The 25,243-nt window shown below is 56.5% G+C and overlaps 2 protein-coding genes across 4 annotated transcripts in view; one reads left to right on the top strand and one right to left on the bottom strand.

The window, feature by feature from the left end:
- Window positions 1-11,911, top strand: part of TTC5 (tetratricopeptide repeat domain 5) — a gene marked incomplete at its 5' end in the record, with an annotated part of 31,387 nt that extends 19,476 nt beyond the window's left edge. Inside the window, 14 exon segments of the mRNA XM_080571583.1 lie at window positions 724-743; window positions 745-807; window positions 809-886; window positions 888-938; window positions 3,496-3,540; window positions 3,543-3,587; window positions 3,589-3,606; window positions 3,608-3,623; window positions 4,083-4,174; window positions 5,389-5,445; window positions 5,612-5,758; window positions 8,526-8,701; window positions 10,296-10,440; window positions 11,751-11,911. Coding sequence (XP_080427709.1) covers window positions 724-743; window positions 745-807; window positions 809-886; window positions 888-938; window positions 3,496-3,540; window positions 3,543-3,587; window positions 3,589-3,606; window positions 3,608-3,623; window positions 4,083-4,174; window positions 5,389-5,445; window positions 5,612-5,758; window positions 8,526-8,701; window positions 10,296-10,440; window positions 11,751-11,906 — 1,109 coding nt within the window. The 3' untranslated portion in view covers window positions 11,907-11,911.
- Window positions 11,912-13,178: 1,267 nt separating this feature from the next.
- On the bottom strand, window positions 13,179-25,228 carry HNRNPC (heterogeneous nuclear ribonucleoprotein C). Of its 3 annotated transcripts, none has more exons than XM_080571575.1 (8): window positions 24,731-25,228; window positions 20,919-21,162; window positions 18,938-19,052; window positions 18,744-18,791; window positions 16,717-16,877; window positions 15,075-15,176; window positions 13,623-13,774; window positions 13,179-13,507 (listed from the first exon to the last, which is right to left on the bottom strand). In XM_080571575.1, the coding sequence occupies exons 1-8, from the start codon at window positions 24,887-24,889 to the stop codon at window positions 13,424-13,426; spliced, it is 1,065 nt and encodes a 354-aa protein (XP_080427701.1). In that variant the 5' UTR covers window positions 24,890-25,228; the 3' UTR covers window positions 13,179-13,423. The 3 variants fall into 3 exon arrangements, with proteins under 3 accessions (XP_080427701.1, XP_080427702.1, XP_080427703.1); XM_080571576.1 differs by having other exon boundaries at window positions 18,977-19,052; window positions 24,731-25,226; XM_080571577.1 differs by having other exon boundaries at window positions 18,977-19,052; window positions 24,735-24,826.
- Window positions 25,229-25,243: the final 15 nt, after the last annotated feature.

A 25,243-nucleotide genomic window follows, 5' to 3' on the forward strand; every position in this document is an offset into this window, starting at 1 on the left:
CCCCTCCCTTAAGCCCCGCCCCCGCCCAGACTCCTCCCCCTCCCCTTACCCCCACCCCTCCATTAAGCCCCACCCATCACCTTAAGCCCCGCCCCTCACTTTAAGCCCCGCCCCTTCACTTTAAGCCCCACCCCTTCACTTCACGCCACCGCCCCCCTCACTTTAAGCCCCGCCCCCTCACTTTAAGCCCCGCCCCCTCCATTAAGCCCCGCCCCCTCCGTTAAGCCCCGCCCCTGTCTATGCCCCGCCCCCTCCACTAAGCCCCGCCCCCTCTCTAAGCCCCGCCCCCTCCGTTAAGCCCCGCCCCCCCTTCTAAGCCCCGCCCCCTCCATTAAGCCACGCCCCCTCCCCTAAGCCACGCCCCCTCCATTAAGCCCCGCCCCCTCCATTAAAGCCCCGCCCCCTCCATTAAGCCCCGCCCCTCACTTTAAGCCCCGCCCCCTCCATTAAGCCCCGCCCCTCACTTTAAGCCCCGCCCCCCTCCCATAATCCCCTCCCCTCCATTAGAGCCCCACCCCTCCACTAAGCCCCGCCCCTCCATTAAGCCCCGCCCCCCTCCATTAGAGCCCCGCCCCCTCCGTTAAGCCCCGCCCCCTTTCACAACCCGCCCCCTGTATAAGCCCCGCCCCCTGTCCAAGCCCCGCCCCTTTCTGAGCCCCGCCCCCCGCCTAAGCCCCGCCCCCGTCTAAGCCCCGCCCCCGTCTAAGCCCCGCCCCCCCTCAGTCTCCCCGCAGGGCCGGGCTGCGGGCGCTGCTGCTGCGGGCGCGGGCGCTGGAGGCGGCGCCGGGGGGCCGGGGCCGGGCGGAGGGCGGCGCTGGGCCGGGCGCTGAAGCTGCAGCCGGGGCTGGCGCCCGCCTGGACCCGCCTCGGGGAGGCCCGCTGGCGCGCGCGGGGACCTGGACGGCGCCCGCGGCTGCTTCCGGGGGGCCCTGGCGCACGTGAGCGGGGCTTGGGGGGGGTGGGGGGTTATGGGGTCGGTGTAAGGGCTTATAGGGTCAGTATGGGGGGTTATAGGGTCGGTGTAAGGGGTTATAGGGTCGATATCGGGGGTGTATAGGGTCAATATCAGGGGTTATAGGGTCAATATGGGGGGTTATAGGGTCAATATCAGGGGTTATGGGGTCGATATCGGGGGTTATAGGGTCAGTATGGGGGGGTTATGGGGTCAAGTATCAGGGGTTATAGGGTCAATATCAGGGGTTATGGGGTCGAATTTTAGGGTTATAGGGTCAGATATCAGGGGTTATAGGGTCAATATCGGGGGTTATAGGGTCGATGTAAGGGGTTATAGGGTCAATGTCAGGGGTTATAGGGTCAATGTCAGGGGTTATAGGGTCAGTATGAGGGGTTATAGGGGTCAATTTGAGAGGTTATAGGGTCAATGTAAGGGGTTATAGGGTCAATATGAAGGGTTATAGGGTCAATGTAAGGGGTTGATAGGGTCAATATGAAGGGTTATAGGGTCAATATCAGGGGTTATAGGGTCAATATGGGGGGTTATAGGGTCAATATCAGGGGTTATAGGGTCGATGTAAGGGGTTATAGGGTCAATGTCAGGGGTTATAGGGTCAATATGGGGGGTTATAGGGTCAGTATGAGGGGTTATAGGGTCAATATCAGGGGTTATAGGATCAATATGAGGGGTTATAGGGTCAACATGGGGGGTTATAGGGTCAATATCAGGGGTTATGGGGTCAATATCAGGGGTTATGGGGTCAATATCAGGGGTTATGGGGTCAATATCAGGGGTTATGGGGTCAATATCAGGGTTATAGGGTCAATGTCAGGGGTTATAGGGTCGATTTTGAGGTTATAGGGTCAATATGGGGGGTTATAGGGTCAATCTGAAGGGTTATAGGGTCAGTATGGGGGGTTATAGGGTCGATTTTGAGGTTATAGGATCGATTTTGGGGGGTTATAGGGTCAGTTGGAGGGGTTATAGGGTCAATATAGGCGGTTATAGGGTTAACATGGGGGTTATAGGGTTAATTGGGGGGGTTATAGGGTCGATTTGGGGGTTATAGGGTCAATATGACGGGTTATAGGGTCAGTATGGGAGCTTATGGGGTCAATGTCAGGGGTTATAGGGTCAATTTAGAGGTTATAGGGTCGATGTAAGGGGTTATAGGGTCAATGTCAGGGGTTATAGGGTCAGTATGGGGGGTTATAGGGTCAATCTCAGGGGTTATAGGGTCAATATCAAGAGTTATAGGGTCAATTTGGGGGGTTATATGGTCAATATTGGAGGTTATAGGGTCGATTTGGGGGTTATATGGTCAATATCAGGGGTTATAGGATCAATATCAGGAGTTATAGGGTCAATATGGGGGGTTGTAGGATCAATATGGGGTGTTATGGGGTCGATTTGCGGGGTTATAGGGTTGATGTCAGGGGTTATAGGGTCAATTTGGGGGTTATAGGGTCAATATGGGGGGGTTATAGGGTCAGTATGAGGGGGTTATAGGGTCAATATCAGGGTTATAGGGTCGATTTGGGGGGTTATAGGGTCAGTATGGGGGTTATGGGGTCAATATCAAGGGTTGTAGGGTCAATATGGGGGGTTATAGGGTTAATTTGGGGGTTATAGGGTCGATGTCAGGGGCTATAGGATCCATATCGGGGGTTATAGGGTTGATATCGGGGGTTATAGGGTCAATGTCAGGGGTTATAGGGTCAGTATGAGGGGTTATAGGGTCAATGTAAGGGGTTATAGGGTTGATATGGGGGGTTATGGGATCAATATCAGGGGTTATAGGGTCGATTTGGGGCTTATAGGATCAATATGAAGGGCTATGGGGTCAATATGGGGGGTTATAGGGTCAATGTCGAGGGTTTATAGGGTCAACATAAGGGGTTATAGGGTCGATGTAAGGGGTTATAGGGTCAATTATTAGGGTTATAGGGTCGATTTTGAGGTTATAGGGTCGATTTGGGGTGTTATAGGGTCAGTTGGAGGGGTTATAGGGTCAGTATGGGGGTTATAGGGTCGATTATTGGGGTTATAGGGTCAGTATGGGGGGATTTCTGGGGGAGGTTTTGGGGGGCTATAGGGTCAGTATGGGGGCTATAGGGTCCGTACGGGGCTATAGGGTCAGTATGGGGGCTATAGGGTCAGTACCGGGGTTATGGGGTCGGTGCGGAGCCTTATAGGGCCGATTCGAGGGCTGGGAGGGGGGTTGGGGCGGTTATAGGGGATTTATGGGGTCGGGGGGGGCTATGGGGGGGATTTGGGGCGGATTCGGGGGGATTTGGGGCGGGTTCGGGGGGGTTACGGGGGATTTGGGGCCCCGCTGACCTTTTAGGGTCGCTTATAGGGTCGCGCCCTTTTTTTTATAGGATTTCGGGTATTGCCGCCCCGCCCGAGCGCCCCCCCTCCAACCTAACCGCCCCCATTATACCTTTAGGGTGCCCTTTATAGGATCGGGGCCTTTTTTATAGGATTTCGACCTTTTTTGGGGTCTCTTTTTGGGGTTTTTTCTCCCCCAAACCCTATAGGGCGAGGACGCGGAGGCGCGCCGCCTGCTCTCCATGGCCCTGCGCCGGGGGGGGGGGCCCTGGGGGAGAGCCTGGCCCAGGCCGAGGCCGCCCGTGCGCTGCGCCCCCCACCGACGGGCGGTCCTGGTGTGAGTCGGGGGGGGCCTTATAGGGCCCTATAGGGCCTTATGGGGTCTTATGGGGTCGTTATAGGGTTTTATAGGGTCGGGGGGGTTTTGGGGGGTCCCGCTGGGGTGAGGGGGAGGGGGGTTTGGGGGGTTGGAGGGGGGGTTGGGGGGGGGTTATTGGGGGTCGGGGGGGGGCTTTTGGGGGGGTTAAGGGGGGGGTCTGGGGGGTTATGGGGTCTTATGGGGTCGTTATAGGGTTTTATTAGGGTCAGGGGGGGTTTTGGGGGTTGTTGTGGGGTCAGGGGGACGGGGTTTTTGGGGGGTCGGGTGGGGGGGTTGGGGGGGTTATTGGGGTCGAGGGGGGGTCGTTGGGGGTTATGGGGGGGGTTATGGGGTCTTATAGGGTCGTTATAGGGTTTTATAGGGTCGGGGGGGTTTTGGGGGACGGGGGTCCCTAATAACGCCCCCCCCCCCCCCCAGACGTGCTGGGCAACGCCTACGTCTCGCTCTTCTTCGCCGGGGGGCAGAGCCCCGAGGCCGCGCGCCGCGCGCTGGGCGCCTACGCACAGGCGGTACGCGGCCCTATAGGGCTCGGGGGGGGTCCCTATAGGGCCTGGGGGGGGTCCCTATAGGGCCGGGGGTGTCTGTGGGGTCGCTATGGGGCCCTATGGTCACTATAGGGCCTGGGGTAGCTATGGGGTCGCTATGGGGTCCTAGTAGTTGCTATAGGGTCGCTGTGGGGCCCTATAGTCCCTGTAGGGCCCTATGGTTGCTATGGGGTCCCTATAGGGCCAGGGGTGTCTATGGGGTCGCTGTGGGGCCCTATGGTCACTATAGGGCCTGGGGTCGCTATGGGGTCTCTGTGGGGCCCTATAGTTGCTATAGGGTCGCTGTGGGGCCCTATGGTCGCTATAGGGTCAGGGTTTGCTATGGGGTCCTTATAGGACCAGGGGTTTCCGTGGGGTCACTATGGGGCCCTATGGTCGCTATAGGGTCAGGGTTTGCTATGGGGTCCCTATAGGGCCGGGGGTGTCTATGGGGTCGCTATGGGGCCCTGTGGTCACTGTAGGGCCTGGGGTAGCTATCGGGTCACTATGGAGTCCTATAGTTGCTATAGGGTCGCTGTGGGGCCCTATAGTCCCTGTAGGGCCCTATGGTTGCTATGGGGTCCCTATAGGGCCAGGCGTTTCTGTGGGGTCGCTATGGGGCCCTATGGTCACTATAGGGCCTGGGGTAGCTATGGGGTTGCTCTGGGGTCCTATAGTTGCTGTAGGGTCGCTGTGGGGCCCTATAGGCCCTGTAGGGCCCTATGGTTGCTATGGGGTCCCTATAGGGCCAGGGGTTCCATGGGGTCACTATGGGGCCCTATGGCCACTATAGGGCCTGGGGTCGCTATGGGGTCGCTATGGGGCCCTATAGTGGCCATAGGGTCGTCATGGGGCCCTATAGTTGTTATAGGCTTGGGGTTTGCTATGGGGTCCCTATAGGGGCAGGGGTTTCCGTGGGGTCGCTATGGGGCCCTATGGCCACTAGAGGGCCTGGGGTCGCTATGGGGTCTCGGTGGGGCCCTCTAGTCGCTATAGGGTCGCTGTGGGGCCCTATAGTCCCCTTAGGGCCCTACGGTTGCTATGGGGTCCCTGTAGGGCCTGGTGGAACCTATGGGGCAGGCCCCGTTGCTAAGGCCAGGCCCCGTTGCTAGGGGCAGGCCCCGTTGCTAGGGGCAGGCCCCGTTGCTAGGGGGCGGGGTCCCGTCGCCATGGTGACGCGGCCCCGCCCCCCGCCCCAGGAGAAAATCGACCCCGCCGCCGCAGCCAATCCCGACCTCCACCTCAACCGCGCCACGGTACGGCAGCCAATGGGGAGCGAGGTGGGCGGGGCCAAGAGGGGGCGGGCGGGGCCGGGGGAGGGGGCGGGACGAGCGCCGAGGCGGCGGCCAACGGGCGCGCGGCGCGGCGCGGCTCGGCCAATGGGCGCGAGCGGGCCGCGCGGCTCAGCCAATGGGCGCGCAGCTGCTGCAGTACCAGGAGCGCTACGGGGCGGCGCTGGAGGGGCTGGCGCGGGCGGCGGCGCTGGCGCCGGACTGGGCGGAGCCGCGCATGCGCCACGCGCGGCTGCTGGACTACCTGGGGCGGCTCTGCACGTTGCTGAGCAACCGCGTGAGTGACAGCCGGGGGGCGGGGCTTGGGGGGAGGGGGCGGGGCTTACGGGGAAGGGGCGGGGCTTGGCGTGAGGGGAGGGCGGCGGCCATTTTGTGGGGGGGATTTGGGGGGAAAATTGGGGGATTTGGGGCATTTTGGGGGGATTGGGGGGATTTTGGGGGGATTTGGGGGGAAAATTGGGGGATTTGGGGCACTTTGGGGGGATTGGGGGGATTTTGGGGGGATTTGGGGCATTTTGGGGGGATTTGGGGCATTTTGGGGGGATTTGGGGCATTTTGGGGGGATTTTGGGGCATTTTGGAGGGATTTGGGGGCATTTTGGAGGGATTTGGGGCATTTTGGGGGGATTTGGGGCATTTTGGGGGGATTTTGGGGATTTTGGGGGGATTTGGGGCATTTTGGAGGGATTTGGGGCATTTTGGGGGGATTTGGGGGGAAAATTGGGGGATTTGGGGCATTTTGGGGGGATTTGGGGGATTTTGGGGGGATTTTGGGGAATTTTGGGGGGATTTTGGGGGATTTTGGGGGGGATTTGGGGATTTTGGGGGGATTTGGGGCATTTTGGGGGGATTTGGGGGCATTTTGGGGGGGATTTGGGGCATTTTGGGGGGGATTTGGGGGATTTTGGGGGATTTGGGGCATTTTGGGGGGATTTGGGGACATTTTGGAGGGATTTGGGGCATTTTGGGGGGGATTTGGGGGGATTTTGGGGGATTTTGGGGGGATTTGGGGACATTTTGGAGGGATTTGGGGCATTTTGGGGGGATTTGGGGCATTTTGGAGGGATTTGGGGAATTTTGGGGGGATTTGGGGCATTTTGGGGGGATTTGGGGCATTTTAGGGGGATTTGGAGCATTTTGGGGGATTTGGGGGATTCGGGGGGAATTTGGGGCATTTTGGGGGGATTTGGGGCATTTTAGGGGGATTTGGGGCATTTTGGGGGGATTTGGGGTCCTTTTGGGGGGATTTGGGGGATTCGGGGGGGATTTGGGGCATTTTGGGGGATTTGGGGCATTTTGGAGGGATTTGGGGCATTTTGGGGGGATTTGGGGCATTTTGGAGGGATTTGGGGCATTTTGGAGGGATTTGGGGCATTTTGGGGGGATTTGGGGCATTTTGGAGGGATTTGGGGAATTTTGGAGGGATTTGGGGCATTTTGGAGGGATTTGGGGTCCTTTTGGGGGGATTTGGGGGATTCGGGGGGGATTTGGGGCATTTTGGGGGGATTTGGGGCATTTTAGGGGGATTTGGGGCATTTTGGGGGATTTGGGGCATTTTGGGGGGATTTGGGGGATTCGGGGGGGATTTGGGGCATTTTGGGGGATTTGGGGCATTTTGGGGGGATTTGGGGCATTTTGGGGGGATTTGGGGCATTTTGGAGGGATTTGGGGAATTTTGGAGGGATTTGGGGCATTTTGGAGGGATTTGGGGCATTTTGGAGGGATTTGGGGAATTTTGGAGGGATTTGGGGTCCTTTTGGAGGGATTTGGGGTCCTTTTGGGGGGATTTGGGGGATTCGGGGGGGATTTGGGGCATTTTGGGGGGATTTGGGGCATTTTAGGGGGATTTGGGGCATTTTGGGGGATTTGGGGCATTTTGGGGGGATTTGGGGCATTTTGGGGGGATTTGGGGCATTTTGGGGGATTTGGGGCATTTTGGGGGGATTTGGGGCATTTTGGGGGATTTGGGGCATTTTAGGGGGATTTGGGGCATTTTGGGGGATTTGGGGCATTTTGGGGGGATTTGGGGCATTTTGGGGGATTTGGGGCATTTTAGGGGGATTTGGGGCATTTTGGGGGATTTGGGGCATTTTGGGGGATTTTGAGCTTTTTTGGGAGGGGATTTGGGGCATTTTGGGGGTTTTAAGTATCTTTTGGGGGGACTTGGGGTCATTTAGGGTGGATTTGGGGCTATTTTGGGTGGATTTGGGGCCATTTAAGACTATTTAAAACTATTTCGTGCGGATTTTGGGTGGTTTTGGGGCCGTTTTGGGCGGTTTTGGGGCCATTTCGGGTGGTTTTGGGGCTATTTGGGGCAGATTTGGGGCCATTTGGGGTGGGTTTGGGGCCATTTGGGGTGGCCTGGGGTGGATTTAGGGTGCTTTTGGGGCCATTTGGGGCCATTTAGGGTGGTTTTGGGGCCATTTGGGGTGGATTTGGGGCCGTTTGGGGCCATTTCGGGTTATTTTGGGGCCATTTTGGGTGGATTTGGGGTGGTTTGGGGGCCGTTTAGGGTGGATTTGGGGACTTTTGGGACCATTTGGGGCGGTTTTGGGGCCTTTTTGGGTGGATTTAGGGTACTTTTGGGGCCTTTTGGGGCACTTTTGGGGCCTTTTGGGGCCATTTTGGGTGGATTTGGGGCCGTTCGGGGTGGATTTGGGGCCATTTGGGGTTATTTTGGGTGGATTTAGGGCAATTTGGGGTTATTTTGGGGTCATTCGGGGCGGATTTGGGGCCATTGGGGCGGATTTGGGGCGGTTTTGGGTGGTTTTGGGGCGGTTTTGGGTGGATTTGGGGCCATTTAGGGTGGTTTTGGGGCAGTTTTGGGGTTGTTTGGGGTGGATTTGGGGCCATTCGGGGTGGATTTGGGGCCGTTCGGGGTGGATTTGGGGCCATTTGGGGTTATTTTGGGTGGATTTAGGGCAATTTGGGGTTATTTTGGGGCCATTCGGGGCGGATTTGGGGCCGTTCGCCGCCTTTTAGGGCCCCGGAGGGGCCTTTTGGGGCCGCCTGAGCCCGTTTTGGGGCCGTTTCCCCCCTTTTTAGGGCAAGGTGCGGGGCAAGCGGCTGCGGGGCCTTTTGGGGTCGCTGCCCCCGTCCCTTTTGGGGCCGCTGGGGGGGTCCCCGGCCCTTTTGGGGTCGCTGCGGCTCGGGGCCAACCCGGGGCGGGCGCTGCTGGGCCGCGTCCTCTTCAGCCTCACCCCCGAGGAGCGCGTCCCCTTGTGAGTTTTTGGGGCCGTTTGTGGGGTTTTTGGGGTTTCGGGGGGGTTGGGGAGGGGTTATGGGGTTTGGGGGGGTCGGGGGGTTGGGGGTTTGGGGGGGGTTTGGGGGGCTTCGCGTGGGTGATCCTATAAGCGTCCCTATGGCCCTATAAGCGTCCCTATGGCCCTATAAGCGGCCCTATGGCCCTATAAGCGTCCCTATGGCCCTATAAGCGTCCCTATGGCCCTATAAGCGTCCCTATGGCCCTATAAGCGGCCCTATGGCCCTATAAGCGTCCCTATGGCCCTATAAGCGTCCCTATGGCCCTATAAGCGGCCCTATGGCCCTATAAGCGTCCCCAGGACCCCGTAAGTGCCCCCACGACCCTATAATGCCCGAATGTCCCCCAAAATGTCCCTATAAGCGGCCCCACGACCCTATAAGTGCCCAAATGTCCCCATAAGTGACCCTATAAGTGTCCCCACGACCCCATAAGTGCCCAAATGTCCCCATAAGTGACCCCATAAGTGCCCCCACGGCCCCATAACTGTCCCCATGACCCCATAACCGCCCTAATATCCCCACAAACGACCCCATAAGTACCCCAATGTCCCCATAAATGACCCCATAAATGGCCCCACGACCCTATAAGTGTCCGAAAGTCCCCATAAGTGACCCTATAACTGTCCCCACGACCCTATAACTGCCCTCATATCCCCATAAATGACCCCGTAAGTGTCCCCATGACCCTGTAAGTGCCCAAATGTCCCCATAAATGACCCCATAAGTGTCCCCGTGACCCTATAACTGTCCCGTGCCCCCATAAGTGTCCCCGTGACCCTATAATGCCCGAATGTCCCCCCAAAATGACCCCATAAGTGCCCCCACGACCCTATAACTGTCCCCACGACCCTTTAAGTGCCCAAATGCCCCCCCCGATGACCCCATAAGTGCCCCCACAACCCTATAACTGTCCCTGTGACCCCATAAGTGTCCCCATGACCCCATAAGGCCCCAAATCTCCCCATAAACAACTCCATAAGCGCCCTCCTGCCCCTATAAGCGCCCCCATCCCCTTCCTACCCCCCCTTCCCCCCCCCCCATACTGGGCCCTACAGCTCCGTAGGGGCCTGTACTGGCCCTTACTGGTCCGTACTGGCCCTTACTGGTCCGTACTGGCCCTTACTGGTCCATACTGGCCTTTACTGGTCCGTACTGGCCCTTACTGGTTTGTACTGGCCCTTACTGGTTTGTACTGGTCCTTAGTGGTCCGTACTGGCCCTTACTGGTTTGTACTGGTCCTTCCTGGTCCGTACTAGCCCTTACTGGTCCGTACTGGCCCTTACTGGTCCGTACTGGCCCTTACTGGTCCATACTGGCCCCTACTGGTTCATACTGGCCCCTACTGGTTCGTACTGCCCCTTAGTGGTCCATACTGGTCCCTAGTGATATGTACTGGTCCCTAGTGGTCCGTCCCGGCCCTTACTGGTTTGTACTGGTCCCTACTGGTCCGTACTGGCCCCTACTGGTTCATACTGGTCCCTAGTGGTTTGTACTGGTCCCTAGTGGTCCGTACTGGCCCTTACTGGTTTGTACTGGTTTGTACTGGCGCAGCACGCTGGGGGTGGCGGACGGGGCGGGGGCGGTGGCGGCCGTGAGCGTGTTCAACGCGGCGCCGAGCTGGGGGGTGCTGGTGGGGGACGCCCTGGGGCTGCCCGAGCCCCGCCTGCGCCAGCACCTGGTGCAGCACCAGGGCAAGGTACTGGGGGCACTGGGGGGCACTGGGAGGGACTGGGGGGGGCTGGGAGGGGGCTGGGGGGGGGCTGGGAGGGGGTTGGGGGGGGATTTGGGGGGTTTGGGGTACTGGGAGGGGACTGGGAGATACTGGGAGGGACTGGGAAGAGACTGGGATATACTGGGAGGGGACTGGGAGGCACTGGGAGGCACTGGGAGGGGACTGGGAGGGACTGGGAGGGACTGGGAGGGGACTGGGGTATACTGCAAGGAGACTGGGAGGGACTGGGATATACTGGGAGGAGACTGGGATGTACTGGGAGGGAACTGGGAGGGACTGGGAGGGGGTTATGGGGGGCTTTGGGGGGCTTTACGGGGGGGTTGGGGGGTTTCGGGGCACTGGGAGGGGACTGGGGGATACTGGGATATACTGGGAGGACACTGGGATATACTGGGAGGGACTGGGAGGGTCTGGGAAAGGGTTTGGGGGCACTGGAGGGGTACTGGGAGATACTGGGAGGGACTGGGGGGGTACTGGGGGTCTACTGGGAGGAGACTGGGGTATACTGGGATATACTGGGAGAGGACTGGGAGGCACTGGAAGGGACTGGGAGGGGGTAGTGGGGGGCTGGAGGGGGGGGGTGAGAAGGGACTGGGAGGGGGGTTGGGGGCACTGGGGGGGAACTGGGCTATACTGGGAGGGGACTGGGAGGGATTGGGAGGGGGTTCTAGGGCACTGGGAGGGGACTGGGATGTACTGGGAAGGACTGGGAGGGGGAACTGGGAGCACTGGGAGGGACTGGGAAGGCAGTGGGAGGGGGTTGTGGGGCACTGGGGGGGGAACTGGGAGGGGGTTTGGGGGCACTGGGCCATACTGGGAGGGAACTGGGATATACTGGGAGGCACTGGGAGGGGACTGGGAGGCACTGGGACGTACTGGGAGGGAACTGGGATGGACTGGGAGGGGACTGGGAGGCACTGGGACGTACTGGGAGGGAACTGGGATGGACTGGGAAGAACTGGGAGGGACTGGGAGGGGGGGGGTTAAGGGACACTGGGAGGGACTGGGAGGGGGTTTGGGGGCGGGACTGGGCCATACTGGGCGGACACTGGGATATACTGGGAGGGCGAGACCCACCTCCTGGGTGGGCCCCTCCTGGTCTATACCAGTTGCTACCAGTCTATACCGGTTTATACTGGTCTATACCGGTCTATACCGGTCTGAACTGGTGTATACCGGTCTGAACTGGTGTATACCGGTCTATACTGGTGTATACTGGTCTATACTGGTGTATACTGGTCTATACTGGTTTATACTGGTCTATACTGGTGCAGACGTTCTCCTTCCTGGGCATCCGCGTGGCGACGCCGCTGGCGCTGGTGGTGAACGGGCGCCGCCCCCCCCCCCTCGGCCGCGGCCCCCCCCCCGCCTGCAGTGCTCCTCCCCCCCCGAGCCCCGCCCCTCCCCCGCCAATTAACGGCCCCTGCTAATTGCGGCCCGGCCTCCTTCATTGGGGGGGGGGGAGGGGGGACTGGGCGCCGCCATTTTGTACGGAGAGGGGGGGCCGTGGGGGCGGCCATGTTGGGTGTGGCGGTGTCCTGGGGGGGCGGCCATCTTGGGTGGGTTTAGACCTTTCCCCCCCTATGGAGGCAGCCATGTTGGGTGGGGCAGGTCCTACATGGGGGCGGCCATCTTGGGTGGGGCAGGTCCTACATGGGGGCGGCCATCTTGGGTGGGGCCGGCTCGCGTGAAGACGGCCATGTTGGGCGTGGCACATGGGATGAGGGCGGCCATGTTGGGTGTGGCAAGAACTTCATGCCCCCTCCCCATGGAGGCGGCCATGTTGGGTGTGGCGGTGACCCCACCCCCATCGAAGTAGCCATCTTGGGGTGGGTGGGGCTCAGTCACGTGAGGGGCGCCATCTTGGGTGTGGCAATTTCACATGAGGACGGCCATGTTGGGTGTGGCGGTACCTCCACCCCCCATCAAGGCAGCCATGTTGGGGTGGGTGGGGCTAACCCTAACGGGCGTGGCCATTTTGGGCGTGGCACAGTCACATGAAGGCAGCCATGTTGGGCGTGGCAATCACCACGGAGACCGCCATCTTGGGTGTGGCCGACTCACATGAAGGCGGCCATGTTGGGTGTGGCAGAAACCCCACCCTATGAAGGCAGCCATGTTGGGTGGGGCACAGTCACATGAAGGCAGCCATGTTGGGTGGGGCACAGTCACATGAAGGCAGCCATGTTGGGCGTGGCGAACCCCCCGCCCCCGAGGGCAGCCATCTTGAGTGGGCGTGTCCCCTCCCCATGGAGGCAGCCATGTTGGGTGTGGCACAGTCACATGAAGGCAGCCATGTTGGGTGTGGCACAGTCACATGAAGGCAGCCATGTTGGGTGTGGCAGTAGCCCCACCCTATCAATGCAGCCATGTTAGGTGCGGCACAGTCACATGAAGGCAGCCATGTTGGGCGTGGCAATCACCACGGAGACCGCCATCTTGGGTGGGCATGTCCCCCTGGGGGCGGCCATCTTGGATGGGCGTGTCCCCCATGGAAGCGGCCATCTTGGGGGATGTGTGCCAATGGCGGCCGCCATCTTGGGTGTGGCACAGTCACACGAAGTCGGCCATGTTGGGCGTGGCAAACCCCACGGGGGCAGCCATCTTGGATGGGCGTGCCCCCATGGGGGCGGCCATCTTGGGCGTGGCCCGTCCCATTCCCCCCCCCCCCCGGGGGCGGCCATCTTGGCGGAGGCAGCCTCTCTAAAAACCATCCGTCCTTTAATCGTTAAGTCGTTAACGAGGTATCAAAATTAACAGGAGGGGGAGGGGGCGGGGCGAGGGGGGGCGGGGCCAATTACAGGGGGCGGGGCCGAGCCGAACTAGGGGCGGGGTCACAACACCACGAACAAGGGGGGGGGAGGGGAGGGGGAGGGGGAGGGGAGGGGGGCTCCCAGCCTTCACCGTTCCCGTGTTAAGGTTATTTTTGGGGCGAAAAGCGGCGTTTTTAGGAGTCGTCCTCGCCGTTGGCGCTGTCCCGGTCGTCCTCGCCCTCCTCGGCCTCCTTCTCGTCGCCTTTGATGGATTCCAGCTGCGGGGCGGGGGAAGAGGCCCAAATTTTGAGGGGGAGGACGGGATTTCGAGCGGGATTTTGGGTAGAAAAAGGGGGATTTGGGTGCAAACGGGGCGGATTCGGGGCTTCGCACCTGGTCGTCGCCCCGCTCCTCGGCGTCGTCGTCATCCAGGAGGTCGCCCTCCTCCGCCGAGTCGTCGGCCCCGGCCTCGGGCTTGGCGCCGGCCTCCTCCTTCTTGGCCGAGCCCCCGCCCTGCTCCTCCTCCGCCTTGTCGCCCTTCTGCTCTGCGGGGGGGGGGGGGAGGCGTTTCGGGGCGAATTCCGGCGGAATCGGGGGCGGGGGGGCGGGAGGAGGGGGAGGGGGGAGGGAGGAGGGGGAGGGGGAGGTTTGGGGGGGATAAGGGGGAAAAATGGGAGGAGTAACGGGGGGTCGGGGGGGGAAGGACAGGGGGCGGCCGAAATAATGGGGTTTTGGGGAAAAATAAGGAGGAATGAACAAAATAATGGGGTTTTTTGGGGGGAAAAATTTGGCAGGAACAACCAAAATAATGGGATTTTTGGGGGAAAAATAAGCGGGAATGATGAAAATAATGGGATTTTTGGGGAAAAATTAATTGGGGATGACCAAAATAATGGGATTTTGGGGGGCAAATTCAGCAATAAATGAGGGGAGTAACCAAAATAATGAGATTTTGGGGAAAAAATAAGCAGGAATGACCAAAAATAATGGGATTTTGGGGGAAAAATAAGCGGGGATGACCAAAATAATGGGATTTTTGGGAAAAATAAGCAGGAATGACCAAAATAATGGGATTTTGGGGAAAAATTTGGCAGGAACGACCAAAATAATGGGATTTTGGGGAAAAATTAAGTGGGGATGACCAAAATAATGGGATTTTTTTGGGGAAAATTAAGCGGGAATGATGAAAATAATGGGATTTTTGGGGAAAAATTAATTGGGGATGACCAAAATAAGGGGATTTTTGGGGAAAATTTTGGCAGGAACGACCAAAATAATGGGGTTTGGGGGAAAAATAAGCAGGAATAACCAAAATAAGGGGATTTTTGGGGAAAATAAGCGGGAATGACCAAAATAATGGGATTTTTTGGGGGAAATGAGGCAGTAGATGAGGAGAGTGATGAAATAATGGGGTTTTGGGGGGAAATTAAGCAGGGATGACCCAAAAAACGGGATTTTTTTGGGGGAAATGAAGCAATAAATGAGATGATAAAGAAATGGGATTTTTTGGGGGAAAATTAAGTAGGAATGACCAAAATAACGGGATTTTGGGGAAAAAATAAGCAGGAGTGACCCAAATAATGGGATTTTGGGGGGAAATAAATGGGAAACGAAGAATTTGAAGAAAATAATGGGGGATTTTTTGGGGAAATTAAGGAATAAGTGAGAGAGATGATAAAATAATGGGAATTTGGGGGGGGATTAAGCAAAAATGACCAAAATAATGGGAATTTTGGGGGAAATTAGGCAGGAATGACCAAAATAATGGGATTTTTAAGGGGAAGCGGGGCCGGGCCCCCCCCGGGGGGGATTTTGGGGCGAAAAGGGGGCGTTTTGGGGCCTTACTCTGCTCCTTCTCGATCTTCTCGAGGCTCTCGAGCAGCGCGTCCACCTTCTGCTTGATCTGGCTCAGCTCCTTCTTGATGGCCTGCAGGTCGTCGCCTTTCACTGCGGGGGGGGGGGAGAGCTCGTTAGGCTAATTAGGCTCGTTAGGCGGCTAATTAGGCTCATTAGGCGGCTAATTAGGCTCATTAGGCGGCTCATCAGGCCCGCGCGCTAACGAGGGGGGGCCCCCGTATGCTAATGAGGGGGCGACGATCGCCTTCGCCTGCTGGCGCGGGGAGGGTGATCAGCGTTATGAGGGCGTTAATTACCGCCGTCGAGCTGTTAATTAGCCTCGCATGCTAATTAGGGGGGTTCCTCCTACCCTTGTACGCTAACGAGGGAGCGATGATTAGCACTGTATGCTAATTAGGTGATTTAAATTAGCGTTATGTGCTAACGAGGGGCGTTAATCCCCACTGCCTGATAACAAAGGGCTGCTAATTACGCTTATATGCTAATTAGGGGATAACAATTGCCATTATATGATTAATTGATTACCACCGCGTGCTAATTACCCTTTGTATGCTAATTAGGGGCTGCCAATCACCCCCATATGCTAATAAGGCAATGATAATTACCATTACGTGCTAATGAGGGGATATTAATTACAATTTCATGATAGAGTATTAATTACCCTATTCTTAATGATAGGGTATTAATTACCATTCCATGCTAATGAGGGGCTGCTGATTACCTTTTGTATGTTAATTAGGGTCTGCTAACCGCCCTCATATCCCAATAAGGCAACGATAATCACCATTACATGCTAATGAGGAGTGTTAAATAGCATTTCATGCCAATGAAGGTCTGCTAATTAGGCTTGACCGCTAATGAGGGGTGCTAATTACCGTCTCATGCTAACGAGGGACTGCTAATTACCTTTTGTATGTTAATTAGGGGCTGGTAACCAGCTTAATATGCTAATAAGGCGATGATAGTTACCATTACGTGCTAATGATGGGCTATTAATTACCATTTCGTGCTAACGAGGGGCTGCTAATTAGGCGTGAATGCTAATGAGGGGCACTAATTAGCATCTCATGCTAACGAGGGGCTGCTAATCACCCTTTGTATGTTAATTAGGGGCTGGTAACCAGCTTAATCTGCTAGTAACGCGATGATAGTTACCATTACGTGCTAATGATGGGCTATTAATTACCATTTCGTGCTAACGAGGGGCTGCTAATTAGGCGTGAATGCTAATGAGGGGCACTAATTAGCATCTCATGCTAACGAGGGGCTGCTAATCACCCTTTGTATGTTAATTAGGGGCTGGTAACCAGCTTAATCTGCTAGTAACGCGATGATAGTTACCATTACGTGCTAATGATGGGCTATTAATTACCATTTCGTGCTAACGAGGGGCCGCTAATTAGGCGTGAATGCTAATGAGGGGCGCTAATTACCGTCTCACGCTAACGAGGGGCTGCTAATTAGGTTCGAACGCTAACCAGGGGGTGACTTTTAGAGCGGGGGGGGGTCCTCGGAGGAGGGCCGGGAGCGGCGCTCCCGCTCCGTCAGCTAGCCAATTAGCGGCGCTAATTAACCGGGGGGGGGCCCGAGCGGATTTTGGGGTGAATTCCGGGGAAAACGGGGCGCGCACATTTGCCGGATTTGGAGGAGGAGCCGCGCTGGCCGCTCTTGGAGTTGAAGCCGCTCTTGCCGCGCCGCGAGGTGTTGCCGGAGACGCGCTGCCGCTTGGAGGGCACCACGGCGCGCGCGATGGGCGGCGGCGGCGGCACGCGCGCCGGGTAGCTGTACATCCTGGTTTGGGGCGAAAAAGGGCGGTTTTGGTCAAAAAGGGCGGTTAACGGGCGCTCAGGGAAGGAGGGAGGGGGGGGGTAACGGGGTTCGGGGGGCGGGGCGGGGAGGGGGGAAGGAGGGGGTTTGGGGGGGGAATAAGGAGAAACGAGTGAAATAATGGGATTTTTGGGGGGAATTCAGCAGGAAATGAGGAAGTTGATCAAAATAATGGGATTTTGGGGAAAAATTAAGCAGGGATGAGCAAAATAAGGGGAGTTTGGGGGAAAAAATAAGGAGGAATGATGCAAATAATGGGATTCTGGGGGGGAATTGAGGAATACGTGTGATGGAAGTAACGGGGTTTTGGGGAAAAAGTAAGCGGAAATGAACAAAATAAGGGGATTTTGGGGGAAAATAAGCGGAAATGAGCAAAATAAGGGGATTTTGGGGGAAAATAAGCGGAAATGAGCAAAATAAGGGGATTTTGGGGGAAAAATAAGCGGAAATGAGCAAAATAAGGGGATTTTGGGGGAAAAATAAGTGGAAATGAGCAAAATAAGGGGATTTTGGGGGAAAATAAGCGGAAATGAGCAAAATAAGGGGATTTTGGGGGAAAATAAGCGGAAATGAGCAAAATAAGGGGATTTTGGGGGAAAAATAAGTGGAAATGAGCAAAATAAGGGGATTTTGGGGGAAAAATAAGCGGAAATGAGCAAAATAAGGGGATTTTGGGGGAAAAATAAGTGGAAATGAGCAAAATAAGGGGATTTTGGGGGAAAATAAGCGGAAATGAGCAAAATAAGGGGATTTTGGGGGAAAATAAGCGGAAATGAGCAAAATAAGGGGATTTTGGGGGAAAATAAGCGGAAATGAGCAAAATAAGGGGATTTTGGGGGAAAAATAAGCGGAAATGAGCAAAATAAGGGGATTTTGGGGGAAATTAAGTAGGAATGATCCAAATAATGGGATTTTGGGGGAAAAATAACAGGAAACGACCAAAATAATGGATTTTTGCGAAAAAATAAGCGGAAATGACCAAAATAATGGGATTTGGGGGAAAAAATACAGAGAAATGATCAAAATAATGGGAATTTTGGGGGAAATAAGTGGGAAATGAGGGATTGGACGAAATAAGGGGGTGGTTTTTTGGGGGAAATGAAGGAATAAGTGAGAAAAGCGATAAAAGACTGGGATTTGGGGGGAAATTTTTCAAGGGTGATCAAAATAAGGGGATTTTCGGGGAAAAATAAGCAGGAACGACCAAAATAATGGGATTTTTTAGGGGGAAATTAAGCAATAAATGAGAAAAATGATAAAAATAATGGGATTTTAGGGGAAAATTGGGCAGGAATGATCAAAATAAGGGGATTTGGGGGGAAAATTAAGCAGGAATAATCAAAATACTGGGATTTTGGAGAAAAAAATAAGCAGGAATGACCAAAATAATGGGGTTTTGGGGAAAAAATAAGCGGAAATGACCAAAATAATGGGAATTTTGGGGAAAATTAAGCAGGAATGACCAAAATAAGGGAATTTTTGATGGGAAAAGTAAGTAGGAATGGTGAAAATAATGGGAATTTTGGGGAAAATTAAGCAGGAATGATCCAAATAATGGGATTTTGGGGGGAAAATTTAGCAAGGGTGATCAAAATAATGGGATTTTGGGGAAAATTAAGCAGGAATGACCAAAATAATGGGATTTTGGGGGAAAATTAAGCAATAAATGAGAAAAATGATAAAAATAATGGGATTTTGGGGGAAAATTAGGCAGGAATGACCAAAATAATGGGATTTTTTTGGGGAAAAGAGTGGCTCGAGGAACCAACGGGGCGTTTTTTGCTCCAAAAACCCCTAAACCGGCGAGATTTGGGGGAGTTAGGGCGTTACCTGTCGTAATAATCCCGCTGGAAGTCGTAATCCAAGTCGAAGGAGGACCTACAAAAAATAGTTATTTTTTCTTTCGGGGGGCGTTTTTGGGGGATTTTTCTGGTTTTCGGGGGAAATTTTTTCGGGGGGGCGGGGGAGGGGATTCAGGGGGGGCGTTTTGGGGAAAAAAGAGTAAAAAAAAGGGGGGGCCCGACCTGACGAGGGGGGCCGGAGAAGGTGGGGCTGCTACTGACCCGTACATCTCCGCCGCCGAGCGCTTGACGCCCGCCTTGCCGCGGTTCACCTTGGGCTCGGCCGCCAGGTTGATGTCTGGGGGGGGAGGGGGGGGGCATTACCCCTCCCAGTCCCCCCCCGGCCCCTCCCAGTGCCCCCCCCGGCCCCTCCCAGTGCCCCCCCAGCCCCTCCCAGTGCCCCCCCGGCCCCTCCCAGTGACTCCCAGTTCCCTCCCAGTATATCCCAGTCCCCCCAAATCCCCTCCCAGTGCCCTCCCAGTAACCAAAACCCCCCTAAAAAACCCCTCCCAGTCCCCTCCCAGTCCCCCCCAGTCCCCTCCCAGTGCCTCCCAGTCCCCTCCCAGTGCCTCCCAGTCCCCTCCCAGTGCCCCCCAGTCCCTTCCCACTCTATCCCAGTCCCCTCTCATTCTATCCCAATCCCCTCCCAGTATATCCCAGTGCCTCCCAGTCCCCTCCCAGTATATCCCAGTACCCCCCAGTCCCCTCCCAGTGCCTCCCAGTCCCCCCCCACTCTCCTCCCAGTGACTCCCAGGCCCTCCCAGTATATCCCAGTCCCCCCAAATCCCCTCCCAGTGCCCTCCCAGTAACCAAAACCCCCCTAAAAACCCCTCCCAGTCCCTCCTAGTGCCCTCCCAGTATATCCCAGTCACTCCCAGTCCCCTACCAGTCTATCCCAGTTCCCTCCCAGTACCTCAAAACCCCCCAAACCCCCTCCCAGTGACCCCCAGTCCCCTCCCAGTCCCTCCCAGTTCCCTCCCAGTCTATCCCAGTGCCCCCCAGTCTATCCCAGTCCCCTCGCAGTCCCCTCCCAGTGTATCCAGTCCCCTCCCAGTGCCTCCCAGTCCCCCCCCATCCCCTCCCAGTGACTCCCAGTATATCCCAGTCCCCCAAAATCCCCTCCCAGTGCCCTCCCAGTAACCAAAACCCCCTAAAAACCCCGCCCAGTCCCCTCCCAGTCCCCCCCAGTCCCCTCCCAGTATATCCCAGTCCCCCCATTATCCCTTCCCAGTCCCTCCCAGTCCCCTCCCAGTACCCCAAAACCCCCCAAAGCCCCTCCCAGTGCCCCCCAGTCCCTCCCAGTCCCCTCCCAGTGCCCCCAAATCCCCCCAAAACCCCCCCCAAACCCCCTCCCAGTGCCTCCCAGTCCCCCCAGTCCCCCCATTACCCCCTCCCAGCCCCTCCCAGTATCCCCCCATCTTCTCCCAACCCCCCCCAGTCCCCCCCAGTCCCCTCCCAGTATATCCCAGTCCCCCCAAACCCCCTCCCAGTGCCCCCCAGTCCCCCTCCCAGGTCTATCCCAGTGCCTCCCAGTCCCCTCCCAGTCTATCCCAGTGCCTCCCAGTCCCCTCTCAGTCTATCCCAGTGTATCCCAGTCCCCTCCCAGTATATCCCAGTGTCTATCCCAGTGTCCCCCAGTCCCCTCCCAGTGTATCCCAGTGCCTCCCAGTCCCCTCGCACTCCTTCCCAGTCCCATCCCAGTTCCCCCCCAGTTCCCCCCCAGTATATCCCCAGTCCCTCCCAGTGCCTCCCAGTCCCCCCCAATCCCCTCTGAGTCCCCTCCCAGTCCCTCCCACTCCCCTCCCAGTCCGCTTCCAGTATAACCCAGTCCCCTCCCAGTGTATACCAGTGCCTCTGTCCCCTCCCAGTGCCTCCCAGTCCCCTCCCAGTGCCTCCCAGTCCCCTCCCAGCCCCTCCCAGTCCCCTCCCAGTGCCTCCCAGCCCCCTCCCAGCCCCCCCCAGCACCCCCCCCAGCGCTCACCCAGCACCTGCCCGGCGATCATGCGGCCGTCCTCCCCTCCCAGTCCCCTCCCAGTATCCCCCAGTCCCCCCAAACCCCCTCCCAGTGCCTCCCAGTATATCCCAGTCCCTCCCAGTACAACCCAGTCCCCTCGCACTCCTTCCCAGCCCCTCCCAGCGCCTCCCAGTATAACCCAGCGCTCACCCAGCACCTGCCCGGCGATCATGCGGCCGTCCTCGCCGGCGACGGCGGCGCGGGCGTTGCGCTCGGCGACGAACTGGACGAAGGCGAAGCCCTTGTGCACGGAGCAGCCGACGATCTTGCCGTACTTGGCGAAGATGGCCTCCACGTCGCTCTTCTTCACCACCAGCGTGTTCAGGTTCCCGATGAACACCCGCGAGTTGAGCGAGCGCGGGTCCGTCTTGTTCGTCACGTTGCTCGCCATCGCCTGCAGGAAACGGGGCGGGGGGGGGGGACAAGGGGGGGGCGTCAGCGTGGGGGGGGGTCGTGGGGGGGTGAGGGGGGGGCGGGGAGGTCGGCGTGGGGGGGGGGGGGGCATGGGGGGGGTTGGTGGGGAGGGGAAGGGTGAGGGGAGGGGGAGGGGAAGGGGAGGGGATGGGGAGGGGGAGGAAGGGGGAGGGGGATAGGGAGGGGAAGGGGAGAGAGATGGGGAGGGGAAGGGTGAGGGTGGGGAAGTGGTGGGGAGGGGAAGGGTGAGAGGGAGGAGAAGGGGGGAGGGGGAGGGAAGGGGATGGGGACGGGGAAGGGGAGGGGGAGGGGATGGGGAGGAGAAGGGTGAGGGAGGGGGAGGGAATGGGGAAGGGGAGAGGGAGAGGAAGGGATGGGGAGGAGGAGAGGGGAGAGAGAGAGGGGAAGGGGGTGGGGAAGGGAAACGTAATGGGAAGGGGGAGGGGAAGGGTGAGGAAGGGGGAAAGGGAGGGGATGGGGAGGGGAAGGGTGAGGGAAGGGAAGGGGAGGGGGAGGGTAATGGGGAGGGGAGGAGAAGGGTGAGGGAGGGGGGAGGAGAAGGGGATGGGAAGGGTGGGGGGAGGGGAAGGGTGAGGAAGGGGGTGGGGAAGGGGATGGGGAGGGGAAGGGGGGGGAAGGGGAGGGTGAGGGGGTGGGGAGGGGAAAGGTAATGGGAAGGGGGGAGGGGAAGGGTGAGGATGGGGGAAGGGGGAGGGGGAGGGGGGGAGGGGCAGGGAGGGGGAGGGGAAGGGGAGGGGATGGGTAATGGGAAGGGGGAGGGGAAGGGTGAGAAAGGGGGAAAGGGAGGGGATGGGGAGGGGAAGGGGAAGGGGGAAGAGGGAGGGGAAGGGTGATGGGGACGGGGAGGGGATGGGGAGGGGAAGGGAAGGGGATGGGGAGGGGAAGGGTGAGGGGAGTGGAGAGGGGGAGGGGAGGGGGAGGGGAAAGGGGAGGGGAGGGTGAGGAGGAGGAGAAGGGGGGAGGGGAGGGGGAGGGGAAGGGGGAGGGAAGAAGGGAGGGGGAGGAGGAGGGGAGGGGAAGGGGGGTGGGGAGGGGAAAGGGGAGGGGAGGGGGAGGGGAAAGGGGGCGGGGCCAGGGGAAGGGGCGGGGCCAAAGGGGGCGGGGCCAAAGGGGGGCGGGGCCAAAGGGGGCGGGGAGGGGCGGGGCGAGGAGGGAGGGGGGAGGGGGAGATGGAGGGGGCAGAGCCCCGAGCTCGTTAGCGGCGCTAATGAGAGGGGGGGGGCCTGGGGGAGGGGGGCGGGGCTCGGCCTGGGGGCGGGGCTCGTTACCGGCGCTCGTTAGCGCCACTAATTAGGGTGCGGGGGGGGTCTAATTAGGGTTGGGGGGCCGCTGATTAGGGTTTGGGGGGCTGCTAATTAGGGTCTAATTAGGTCCCCTTGCTCGTTAAGGCCACTAATTACCCCAACTAGTTAAGCCCCAAAGCTCCACCCCCCCATCACCTAATTAGCAGGACGGGTTCATTAATTAGGGTTGGGGGTAATGAGGGGCTCAGCGCCCTCCCGTGTTAATGAGGGGCGGCTAATTAACACTGGGCGCTAATGAGGGGCTGTTAATTACCACTGTATGCTAATGAGATGACAATAAATACCATTCTATGCTAATGAGGGTGTTAATTACCCCCGCATGCTAATGAGGGGCTGCTAATTAGGCTTGAATGAACTCCAATTAGCTTTGTATGCTAATTAAGGGGCAATAATTGCCCTCGTGCTGATGAGGGGAGAACAATTACCACTGTATGCTAATGAGAGCGCTAATTACCGCTGCATGTTAACGATAGGCTGCTAATTACCCTTGTATGCTAATCAGGAGGGTTCCCCTACCCCCATATGCTAATGAGGGGAGCAATAATTACTATTATGTGCTGATTATGGAGATCATAATTAGCATTATATGCTAATGAGGTGCTGCTAATTACACGCTAATTAGAGGATAACAATTGACGTTATGTGCTAACGAGGGTCTTAATTACCGCTGCACGTTAACGAGGGGCCGCTAATTACCCTTTGTGTGTTAATTAGGGTCCGATAACCACCCTCGTATGCTAATAAGGCGATGCTAATTACCGTTACGTGCTAATGACAGACATTAATTACCACTTTATGCTAATGAGAAGTGTTTAATTACTGTTCCATGCTAACGAGGGGCCGCTAATTACCCTCATCTGCTAATGAGGGGGGGTGAAATTTGGAGGGGGGGGGGGTTCCTTTAATGACCACCTGGGGGGCACTCACCTCGTTGTTAATTAGTGGCGCTAATTAGCGCGGGCATTATTAAGAAGGTCACCAGGCAGCGATTAATTAGGAGGGGATGAAGTGGGGGGGAGGGAGGGGGTAATTGTGGGGGGGGGAGGGGGGGCCCCCGGAGCGCTGCGAGGGGCGGGAGTGGCGCCCCCCCACCCCCCCCCCCTTAATGAGCGGCGCTAATTAGCGGCGCTAATTAAGCGGGGGGGGGGGGGGGAAGGGCCAAGGGGGGGGGCCCCCCCCCTCTTACGTGGCCGGGGGTCCGGGGGTGTCCGTGGGTCCGTGGGGAGGGGGGGGCGGGGGTGGGGCCCCCCCCCCCATCGGCGCGGAGGGGGGCGGGGCTTAAGGGGAGGGGGGCGGGGCTTAAGGGCGAGGGGCGGGGCTTAAAAATCGGGGATCGACCAATGACGACCGTGGGGGGGGGGATTTGGGGGGGCGGGGGGGGTTGGGGGGGGTGAGAGAAAATAGAGAGAGAAGGAGCGAGGCGATGGGGGGGGGGGAATAAAAAAATCGGGGGAAAAATAATCCGAAAGGAAAATTTGGGGAAAAAATCGAAATTTAAAAATAAAAAATCAAATTTAAAAATAAAAAATCAAAATTTAAAAATAAAAAAGCAAAATTTAAAAATAAAAAATGAAAACTTGAAAATAAAAAAGCAAAATTGAAAAACAAAAAAGCAAAATTTAAAAATAAAAAACAAAACTTAAAAAAAAAAAAACAGAATTTAAAATAGAAAAGCAAAACTTGAAAATAAAAACCAGAATTTAAAAATAAAAAAGCAAAACTTGAAAATAAAAAAGCAAATTTAAAACAAAAAAGCGAAAGTGAAAACAAAAAAGCAAAAGTCCGAAACGAAAAGCAGAATTTACAAAGAAAACTGAAAACGTCAAAAGAAAAAATGGAAATTCAAACTAAAAATAGAAAGTCCAAAGCAAAAACCCAAATTTGAAAAGAAAAAAAAGCAAAAGAGAAAAACAAGAAATAAAAAAAAACGAAATTTAAAAATAAAAACCAAAATTTAAAAACAATAAACCAAAATTTAAAAAAATTAAAAACCAAAATTAAAAACAAAAAAATTAAAAACAAAAACCAAAAACTAAATTTAAAAATAAAAAAATTAAAAAACAAAAACCAAAATTGAAAAACAAAAACCAAAAATTAAAAAAAACAAAATTTAAAAACAAAAAACCAAAATTTAAAAACAAAAAAAAAACAAAATTTGAATGTGAAAATTAAAAAAAAAACGAGAGGAATTGTGAAAAAGGAGTGAAAAGGAGGAAAAATCACCGACTTCCGGAGGCGCAAAACAGCCGAGGAGCAACCGGGTCCCGCTCTGCGCTGGGGAGGAAAAACGGGGCAGGGTTTTTGGGGGGGTTTCGGCCTTTTTTGGGCAATTTGCCCTATTCTTCGCTTCCCTGGCCTCCCTCGCCTGCTTCCGGCCTCCATTTTCGCCTTTCTGGGCCTCTTTTTTTTTGCCTTTTCGCCCTCTTTTTTGACCTTTTTCTACCTTTTTTGGCCTCTCTGACCTTTTTCGGCCTCTCTCACCCTTTTCTGCCTCTTTTTTGCCCTCTTTTACCTTTTTTACCCCTTTTTTTTGCCCTTTTTGGCCTCATTTCTGACCTCCGCCACCTCTCTTTGGCCTCTTTTCTCTGGCCTCCCTAATTTGGCCTCCTTTTGGCCTTTTTGGCTCTTTTTGGCCTTTTCGGCCTCTTTTTTCCCCGGCCTCTCGTATTTGGCCTCTTTCAGCTCTTTTTCGGCCTCTTTTTTTTGGGGCCTCTCTTACTTGGCCTTTTCGACCTC

This window comes from Anser brachyrhynchus (assembly GCF_964034855.1).
Source record: "Anser brachyrhynchus genome assembly, chromosome: 34".
Classification (NCBI taxonomy): domain Eukaryota; kingdom Metazoa; phylum Chordata; class Aves; order Anseriformes; family Anatidae; genus Anser; species Anser brachyrhynchus.

Coding starts and splice junctions, on each gene's coding strand:
- HNRNPC (XM_080571575.1), bottom strand. CDS start 24,889: ATGGAGGCCGGAAGCAGGCGAGGGAGGCCAGGGAAGCGAAGAATAGGG. Junction 16,878..18,743: donor CAGCGGGATTATTACGACAG/GTAACGCCCTAA, acceptor GCCCCAAACCAG/GATGTACAGCTACCCGGCGC. Junction 15,177..16,716: donor CTCCTCCAAATCCGGCAAAT/GTGCGCGCCCCG, acceptor CCCCCCCCGCAG/TGAAAGGCGACGACCTGCAG.